Source organism: Poromitra crassiceps (genome assembly GCF_964638095.1).
Source record: "Poromitra crassiceps genome assembly, chromosome: 9".
In the NCBI taxonomy this organism is placed as follows: Eukaryota; Metazoa; Chordata; class Actinopteri; order Beryciformes; family Melamphaidae; genus Poromitra; species Poromitra crassiceps.
The window spans coordinates 24312629-24323055 of record NC_139630.1 but is presented as its reverse complement, the minus strand read 5'-3'; the positions used below and the strand labels follow the sequence as shown (position 1 = coordinate 24323055).

The 10427-nt window shown below is 47.2% G+C and overlaps 1 protein-coding gene across 1 annotated transcript; it reads right to left on the bottom strand.

The window, feature by feature from the left end:
• Positions 1–898: 898 nt before the first annotated feature.
• LOC310781880 (uncharacterized protein) lies at positions 899–10177 on the bottom strand. The gene is made up of 7 exons (XM_083642515.1): positions 10112–10177; positions 6986–7089; positions 6736–6778; positions 5447–5620; positions 4543–4654; positions 2937–4328; positions 899–2839 (listed from the first exon to the last, which is right to left on the bottom strand). The coding sequence occupies exons 1-7, from the start codon at positions 10166–10168 to the stop codon at positions 1929–1931; spliced, it is 2793 nt and encodes a 930-aa protein (XP_083498641.1). The 5' UTR covers positions 10169–10177; the 3' UTR covers positions 899–1928.
• Between the last annotated feature and the right edge of the window lie 250 nt (positions 10178–10427).

Genomic DNA, 10427 nt, shown 5'->3' with positions numbered 1-10427 from the left:
TCATCATCATGACGTCATTATCATCAGATGAAATGGCTTGATAGAACTTGTTCTAATTTCAATGGGCTGCAAAGATAACCGATGCACGCAAGAGATAATAGCGTTCGTTACCTCATGATTGGATCAGTGATTGTTGTGTTTTCATTGAATTGATAAAGTGGCCTCATCAGAGAAAGGGAGGGGGGACCCATATGGAGAGGCCGGAAAAAAACATAGGCTATATCTACATGATTCACAAAAAAAATTTGATTTTTTTTTTCAAATTTATGTAAATGTATGTAAATATGTATACATATTACATACAAATATATACTGTAGTCTATGATCTATGTCGATATATTTATATATATATAGTTTTTAAATACTGCAAAACATTTCAAAGTTCATGTACTTTCTATTCAACAATGAATACTGAGTATGAACAAACGCAACTGAAATCAATATTTAAAAAACAGTAAATTGTCACCTAGTGATCTTGTAGGGGTGATTTTACAGTTTGGGAGGTAGTGCAAGTGATTTTTCCTTTACTTGCACGAGGACCGGAATTCTGTGCCTAGCTGATAGGCTTCCTAAACCCTAAACCTGTACGACAGTGGTTCTCAACCTTAGGGTCGCGGCCCTAAGTGGGGTCGCCTGGAACTCAAATAGGGTCGCCTGGGGGAAAAAAACAACTCACTGATGAGGTCACTGATGACATTATCGATGGTGTACCGGAATTTGAATGTCGCGGGTCCCTAGGTTTTTGCGACGTCAAAATAGGGTCACGAGCCGAAAAAGGTTGTGAACGCCTGCTGTACGGTCCTCTCCGTTTCCTCAGAGTAAATGAAAGACGCCACAATAAATGCGTGTATTTTTATTCGTTTTCAAGGCCTCCCACAGGAGTAACAAAACAGCCATTTCTATCCATGATGTATTGCAATTAAAAAGGAAATGCATTATTTACAAAGGCTATTTCATACATAGCAATTGTTCATCTTGATTGCTTCTAACACATTAGGTTTAAAGTAAACAAATGATTTTACCTTAGAGTTGTCTGCATGACGCATCACTGAACCGATAAGCTCCTCAAACCCAGGATGAATATTATCATCAGAATTAGGACAAAGAGAAACTCATTGAGAAGAAGAGACATCATGGGTATCTACCAAAGACATAAAGTGCTACGACAAATCATAAGTCACTGATTTAGTAACCGAAAACAAAAACATGAATTCCCGGGGGGGGGGGGGGGGGGGGGGGGGTGGGACACATCAAACTATAACTGCCTTCCCAATGAAAACAAATAGGAACAGGTTAATGTTTACATTTTTACAGTGTTTGTGAATCAAAGTATTGCCCCAACACTGTAAGGTCCAATTCCAATAGTAACATAATGGATATAAGCGATTTGTTTTCTTTTGTACCAAGACATGGGGTCAGTGACCTCAACAAAAACATCGTCTGAATAAATCTCACAATATCCACATTTCTGATGGCCAGCAAAAACCAACGGAGGGCACATTTGTAGGACAGATTAATTTGGGGAAATAATTATAATTGATCATATCAAAACAAAGCAGTGATTTTCATCCCAACATGGGGCTGCTCACCTCAAATTCCCTTCATACATACAGTACATAAATCAATCAACTATTTCTCTCAGTCTTTATACTTGAAAAAACATCTTTCTCTACAGAATCAATGCATCCAGAGGCACAACTCTATCCCAGCTCCTATGGGTTTACACACAGGCACATTTTGGTAGAGCGTTCAAATCAATGACTTCTGTGACTTGTGTTTAGAATGAACATGGGTGAGGAGGGGAAACTCCCCTGAATAAAGCTAGGGCAGATGCTGCTGTCTCAGAGAGCGCTGACGTTTCAGTGTGAGACTTTTTGAGGTCGAAGGATCGTGCATTGGCTTGTGCAGCAAACGGTGAGATGTGAGCTCTATTCCGGTTCCAGTTCCTTTTCCATGTCTAACCAGGAGCGCCTCTTGGCACTGGGGAAGTCCTTTCCTAAAGCGCCACGAGTCACAGGCCGTAATGTGTTGATAGCTCCCAGTTTAGCATCAGGGCGTATTAGGCTATGGCTAAGTCTGACAGGGCTGTCCACACGTTGACTGGCTTTAGCCGGACTACTTCCTGCTTGCGTCACGGGACTACCGCTATCCGGAGCCCCTTTCGGAGCCAATCGTGCCAGCCTCTGCCTCTTCGGAGGCCTCCCTCTGGCCCGTTTGTCTGGCATACAGGGAGGCTCTGGGGCCCTCCCTCTGCCGCGTTTCAGTGGGGATGGGATAGCTTTCACTTCAGCAACTTTGCCCGGGCTGTCCTCAGCTTGCGTCTTTGTCTCTTCCACCAGAGTCTCTGCTCGCATCTTGGTCTCTTCCACCACACTCTCCGTTTGTATCATGGTCTCTTCCACCAGACAAGTTTCTGAATTTTGTGTGACTGTTAGCGTTTGCTTTCGAGGCCTGCCTCTGCCACGTCTGAGTAGGGCCTGGGGGCTAGGCTCAGGCTCGTGCTCCGGCTCCTCACCGGCGGGACTCTGCAGAGGGTTGAAACTCAAGCAGGCAGTTGTCGTGTCTTTGTTCAAACCCAGCACTCTGCCTGCCTCCATGCTGCTCTCCGCAGGCTGCAGTGACGCTGATGGCACGTTGGCTTTGTTTGGATGGGCGAGCTCAACAAGGGGACGCTTTGCTGCAGGCGGCGTGGTCTGCTTGGCGAGGGGAGAGGGCGTGTTCGCCTCCTTCGCAACACCGCTACTCCCTTCCTCCGAGTTGTCCGAGGGCTGCTCAGATTCAGCGGAGATCTTCTCCTGGTCCTGGGCACTGAGCGTCAGGGTGTAGAATCCTTGCCCGACTGCGAAAGACAAACATAAAAGGTATATAAATAAGAGGGGAATTTGACTTAGGGGAATAAATCACGACAAAACGTGGAACTTGTAATGTTTGCTTACTTGGTTTCAGACATGAAGGAAGTATGATTCTGCCGGTCTTGGAGCGAATCAGAGGAAGAGTGAATGGCTGTGGAGGGACCTGAGGTGTGGCTGGGGCTGAAGGTGCTCGAAACTGGGCCTCCGTCTTGGGTGCACTGATCTGAGGTGTGGCTGGGGCTGAGGGTGCTCGAAACTGGGCCTCCGTCTTGGGTGCACTGATCTGAGGTGTGGCTGGGGCTGAGGGTGCTCGAAACTGGGCCTCCGTCTTGGGTGCAGTGATCTGAGGTGTGGCTGGGGCTGAAGGTGCTCGAAACTGGGCCTCCGTCTGGGCTGCACTGATCTGAGGTGTGGCTGGAGCTGAAGGTGCTCGAAACTGGGCCTCCGTCTTGGGTGCACTGATCTGAGGTGTGGCTGGGGCTGAAGGTGCTCGAAACTGGGCCTCCGTCTTGGGTGCAGTGATCTGAGGTGTGGCTGGGGCTGAAGGTGCTCGAAACTGGGCCTCCGTCTTGGGTGCAGTTATCTGAGGTGTGGCTGGGGCTGAAGGTGCTCGAAACTGGGCCTCCGTCTTAGGTGCACTGATCTGAGGTGTGGCTGGGGCTGAAGGTGCTTGAAACTGGGCCTCCGTCTTGGGTGCACTGATCTGAGGTGTGGCTGGGGCTGAAGGTGCTCGAAACTGGGCCTCCGCCTGGGGTGCACTGATCTGAGGTGTGGCTGGTGCTGAAGGTGCTCGAAACTGGGCCTCCGTCTGGGGTGCACTGATCTGAGGTGTGGCTGGGGCTGAAGGTGCTCGAAACTGGGCCTTCGTCTGGGCTGCACTGATCTGAGGTGTGGCTGGGGCTGAAGGTGCTCGAAACTGGGCCTCCGTCTGGGCTGCACTGATCTGAGGTGTGGCTGGTGCTGAAGGTGCTCGAAACTGGGCCTCCGTCTGGGCTGCACTGATCTGAGGTGTGGCTGGTGCTGAAGGTGCTCGAAACTGGGCCTCCGTCTGGGAATTGGATGCTGTGACCTGGACTGGGGCAGGTGTTTCAGGCTGGTCCTTAATCTTAGTTTGATGGTCAGTGACTTGGACTGGGGCCACGGGTGGTCGAGGTTGATCCTCTACCCGTGACGGGGGTGTAGTGACCTGGGCTATGGCTGGAGTTGAGGCTACTTGTTGCGGCTTAGGCTTGGGCTGGCATTCCATGAATGGAGCTCCGGCTGGAGCGTTGGACTGAGAGGTGAGAATGGAGTGGAGCATGGGCGGATAGCTAGTGTGGAGGCGTGGTATAGGCAGTTTAGCTTGTTGTGTACTAGGCACTTTGGACTGCTGCATAAGCGCGTTGGAGAACGGCAACATCCTCTGTATCTTTTCATTCAATTTCTGTCTCTCGTGGATTTCTCTCATCTTACTCTGGATCATCGCCGCTGGTTTACCTACAAAAAAAAAAAAAGTATGAAAAGATTTCAAATCAGTTTCACTAAATTTAGCTATTATATGCAATGACATGATATCAATTCATCTTAGTATGTTCATTGAGATGAGAAGATGCATGTCATTTATCTCATTAAATTTTGCTACACAGTCAAAGGGACAGTGAACACAAAATGACAACATTGCAACACGTTTAACAGCATAAATCATACATACGAGACAATCTGGAAAGCTCGTTCACATAGTACGACTGCAACTCGGTCAGCCTCTGCTTCTGCTTTTCCAGACCTCGAGATGTCGCAACTTGATTCCGGATCTCCATTAGAGCCTGAAACATAACAGGATGGAGAAAGTGACTGGGATGACAGAGGCAGATCTGTAGTGTGACTATTGGAGTGGGCCACGTATTTACTTGTAAAAGAGGCATTAAGTAAGTGGATGACTGTGCACATATCTACTGCATAACAGTCGTGTCTCATTCTTGTTTTACTCTAATTGGTAACTGGGAGCCTGAAAATAGTATTTTAGGGTTTGGGTTACTCTGAATAAAGTGCTCATATGGCTTTATTTCTTTTGAAGCAAGGCTCAATTAGCTCATTATTTCATTGGAAGCTAGGCTCAATTAGCGATTACGAGCCTGCTCTCCATAAGACTCACTTCTACATCCAAATGAAAAGCTTGCATCTAACCTGCAGCCAATTCGTAAAATACTTTGCCACAAGCTTGCTAAAAGTGGCAAATTTACAACAAACTTAATAAAGGTTGCCTACAAGGTTGCTGCCGAATTCATTTGCAAATATTCACACGTGAAAATGAAAATACACTTGTAGAAGCGTAGCTGCAAATGTTGACTGAAACCATCATTATTTTAAAGTATCTACCTCCTCTACTCTGATAGCTCTGGTTGTGTACAATGATCAAAACAAACACCAATTGTAACATTGGCCACATTGTCGTATATTAAAAAAGGGAAATGTACTGTAGCTAAGATCAATTATAACAGATTCTTTTCATATTTCCCCCTAGAAGACAAAAACCTTTGGCCCACTTCAACTGAATGGATAGAGGGGGGGAAACCGGTGTACTTGGCTCCACAGGATGTTTAGGAAGAGAAGCTGACCATTTCGAGGACGCGTAGCTTGGGGTCCCGCGGGCTACATTGGAGGAGATTCTGCAGCCTTTTGAAGAGAAAGCGCTGCTCAGAGCGCCTCATCCTCTCGAGCACCCTGTGGTTCGATCGTCTCTTTGATCTATGATCATGGTCATGATCATCCGTTCCATCGTGGCTTACATGCTGCGGGTGGAGAGAAGAATGATATGAAAATAATGACACGCTACAGTGATCGTACAATCACAAGGCCAAACTAAAACAAGTATTTCACAACATAAACCATGTTAAGACATTCCAAGTTTATTATTAAGCAATGAGAATTGAATCCGAGGTCAATATTGGAGATGGCAACGTTAATGCATTTGAAATATTCAACGATTTTGCTGTATGGCTGCTGCATAACGCTACGTTCACACAGGGCACCTACGCCTTGCTGCTGCATAACGCTACGTTCACACAGGGCACCTACGCCTTGCCTTGCCTCAACCCACGCCTACGCCTGCAGACCTTGGGCTGGGCGTGAACCTATCACACGCTTTTACGATCACACTGGACGCCTATTCCACGCTGAACCTGAGCCGAGTCACAAGCGCCTCTCCTCTCTCCCGAGTGTTTTTTTTTGTCACGTGTGGTCCCGAATTATCACAAGAGTATATCATGGGTAGGTAAAATAAATCTGATATATTTAATGTGCTATTGATGCTGGATATGTATAACCAGGTCTCCTTCTTGGGTCACTGTTGTCATAGAGAACTGGATGCTGTTGTACTAAGTGGATTAACTTTTCATTGTCCATCTTGCTTCTTCGGTCGCTATTCTCTCTCCCGAAGATTTGTTTACCGACGGGGAGAAAGCCCCATGTGATAGCCACCCGTCAATCACTCCCTCTCTCTCTGCTCAACACTGATGTAGTAACACCATTTTATTTTGAAATTCAGTTGACTTTGCCATTTCCCACGGATATTGTCACGTTTTTCTTTCATGGCTTGACAGAAAAGGTCTGCCTTCACGCGCCTAGTCGGCTTGAAAATAGAACTCACGCCTAAACGATAAAATCGGCGCAGCTCAGGCGAGGCGTGGGTACACGCAAGGTTCACGTTGAGGCGTCCTGTGTACACAGCCTCATTGACTAAAAAGGACGCCTATTTAAAAGCGTGGGTAGGCAAGGCTTGGGTGCCGTGTGTGAACGTAGCCTAAGGGGGAGTAGAATGCTTCCCTGAGACTCAAAATAAGAGTAGATAACGGGCATGGGGCTGCCAGGGAATGCAGAGAAATTCACAAGGGGAAAAGGGCCTTACCTTAACTCCGGGTCCCCTCGATCCAGCATCCTCACTGGAATACCTGCGGTAGAGAAGCAATCAGCGTCCACTTTTGAGGCAAACATTCAAAATGTTATCAGTCCACCGCACATCTAATACTAGACAACATGCCCATGCACAGGTGTGCATTCTTCGTCACAGGCACACAGTTGTATGGCTGGCACTTTTTTGGTTTACTTCGTTCACACGGACACAGACGCAATGCGCACACGTGATGCACACTTCTTACCGTGACTCCAGTAATTTCCTGGCGGCCATCATTTGAGACATGGTGTGAGACATGGTGCTTCCATCTTTGGTATCTTCTACTGTCTCGATGTCCAATGGTTCATCCTGGGGAAAACATACCCAACGTTTTTCTCATTGCAACAGATATGTAGCACGCATGCAGAAATATCTCTTAATCACCATGACACCATAACAAGTGTTTTTTAACAATGGCAGTTCAAAAACGATACTTTTTCTCAATGCCTTTCGTTGTTGAATGAAAGCACATTTTATTGGCCCATAAACTAATTTATTTTCTGTTAAACATTTACACAGCCGTTTCACACAGCCGTTTTCCTAAATAGGATAAGACCGTACTCAATTGATTTCCTCAATAAAAATGCCCATAAGTTCATATGACACCCCACCCCCCCTCCCAATTTCTCCCCAGTTGTACTTGGCCAATTCCTGGTCCTAGCCATTGCTCTCCCCCCTCTGCTGATCTGGGGAGAGCTGTAGACTAGCACATGCTTCCTCCGATACATGTGCAAGTGCATTCGCCAGCCGCTTATTTTCACCTGGCAGTTTCACCAGCAGGACGTAGCGCGTGGGAGGATCACGCTCCCTATTCCCCCCCAGTTCCCCTCCCCCAGAACAGGCGCCTTGACCAACCAAAAGAGGTCGCTTGCCGCCGCCCAGGACTCATACCCCACCGGCTTCCCACCCGCAGGCACGGCCTGAACCTGGGTCTCTGTGGTGGTAGGTGAGTGATTTGACCTCTACACTGCCATAACTCTCCATTAGTATGAAACTTTAGTTCTCATGATGGTAAGAGTCGATGCATTTTAGAGCTCTTCAATGATAAATGAGTCGGACATGGAGAATTTCAAACCACCTCAGCACCAGCTTTGTTGTATGTTATGCAATGTTTACTCGCACGCTGCAATCTGCCAGAATCATATTTCACTGAAAACTAAATGCACTCAAAGATCAAAATCTATACTATAATGACGATAGCGTCTGTCTGTCTCTCTCTCTCTATCTCGAGAACCATTGTTCGGATCGACTTGAAACTCGGGGAGTGCGCCGATGGCGACCCGACACGGTCGATATTAACATTTGTGTTCAATCAAGCGTGTGCTCTAGTGATGCGCGGGCCGCAGTTATAACCACGCTGACCACGGATATCCCGCCCCGCGGGCGGGCCAGATCATAAAAATAAACATTCTGATTAATAGCGGATGGGTTGCGGGCGGTTGAAACGATGTATCATTAATGAGGAAAAATAATATTAATTACGTTCTCTAGTCTATGAACGTATTTTAAGCTACATTTTTCGTCAGGCACATTCTTAGTCGCCTATTGTAGATCCCCCAAAGGACCCACGGCCGTAAACACAACAATAGCCATGTGCTAGGTCGCAAGGCTACACTTTTCGTCCATATATGGTCAATGATGTCACCCTCAAAAATGAGTCTCCGCTGAAGACATGTTTGAAGAGAAGACGTGTTCGTATTTTCCCATACAATGAGGCAATCAAGTAAACTAAACTTAAAGCTATAGCGTTAGCCGAGTAAACTACATGAGGGCAAGTGGTGGACTGGATATAATACAGCATGGACGTTTATTTGGAGTCTTGGACTGCACCGATCGCACCAACGGCAGCAGAAACCGTAAGTTCGCTCCTTTTATAGCGTTTATAGCATCGGGTGCCTGGCGGGCGCAGATCTATAAATAGTATGAAATAATTTGTGCGGATTGATGGCGGGCGGACGGTTCATGCATACACGTGGATTAGGATGGCATAAAAGCTCATCCGCGCATCTCTAGTGTGCTCCTTCAAGCCCTGGCTGATCTGGGCCAAGTGAGAAGTGCCAACACTGCTGTGAGTACAGTCGTTGAGAGAGTGAATGGTGCTTTAAGTAGGGTCGTTCAGAGTGATTGGTCGAGAATGAAAGAGATTTTTACGTGGCTATAATCGTAGGCTATAATGAGTCACGCATTCAGAAATAATATCCTCTAGGGTAGTGATACTCAACTTGTGGCCCGGGGGCCAGATGCGGCCCGCGATAGGGTGTTGCCCCCCAACCCTGAAATAAAGTGTGACTGAGCTCCAGCTAAATTGTCAAATAGCGCTGTCCAGGTACAAATATGTACTTAACTTAACCTAACTTAAATTAAATTAACTAACCAACCATCCTGTGAGTTTGTGCACTGTGCACAGAATTGTCAGACTAAACTCCGGCAATCTGCTACAGAAAAATATTACATTATTAAGGTTTGTTTATTAACTGGCTCCTATCATTTTGCAAAAGTGGCCCTCGGGGCAAAGCAAGTTGAGTATCCGTGCTCTAGGGCCACACCACTTCCGGGAACCCCCACCCTGTGTAAGTAGGGTTCCCAGAGTAAAACCTGGCCATTTCCACAACTGCATATGGATGAGCAGGATCGACTTCAAACTTTGGGAGTGTGCCCTATAGACCCTTCTCACGGGGGCCATTTTGTGTCGAAAAGGCAGGGTAAACACAGGTGCAAGCAAAACACTAATGAGGGTTTCCAACTTCCATGATTGGAATTTGGAAACCCTCATTAGTGTTTTGCTTGCACCTGTGTTTATTCTGCCTTTTCGACACAAAATGGCCCCCGTGAAAAGGGTCTATTGTGCAGTGCAGTCAGTGCCCTATTTTCGTGCAATTGGGCATAGCGCCACCTACTGGCAACACAAATAGCGCTTTATCTTGATAGCCATTCATCTGATAGACTTCAAACTTGAAACTCGGGGAGTGCACTTAGGGGGACTCAACGGAGTGCAGGGAGCTGAATTCCATGGAATCTGGCATAGCGCCACCTACTGGCAACACAAAAAACAGTTTATCTCGATAGCCTTTCATCTGATCGACTTCAAACTTGGGGAGTGCGCTGCTCGGACCCCGATGGAGTGCGGTGCCGCATTTCATACAATTTGGACTTATTCCAGGACTGTCTGTATGTCTGCCCTTCGCGTATCTCGAGAACCGTTTGTCGGATCGACTTCAAACTTGCGCTTAGGGGGACCTGACAGAGTGCAGTGTGTGTGCCGGGGGGAAAGCGCCCACGGGGTGGTGCATGGGGGAACGGGCACTGCACTAGTCTAATTAATTTCACTTACATCACTTAGATCTTCGTCGCCCTCTTCTCCATCATAATCCGAAGTGTAAGAGGACATGTCCTCTGAATCACTATCCAGGTCTGACTCTTCTTCCTGCGTCATCAAGTTACACTTCTTTGCATCATCGGCCTCCTCCGAAGGGATATTCACAGCGCATATCAGCTTGGGGGAGGAGCCAGGCTCAGCTGATCTGCCGCTTAACAGCTCCTTGATTCTACTGGTGAAGGTCAAACCAGGTGCAGCCACCTCTGAATGGTTTGCGGAGCCGCCGAAAACGAAGGAAACTTGTGGTGGGGGTTTAGCCGTACCGGTCGTA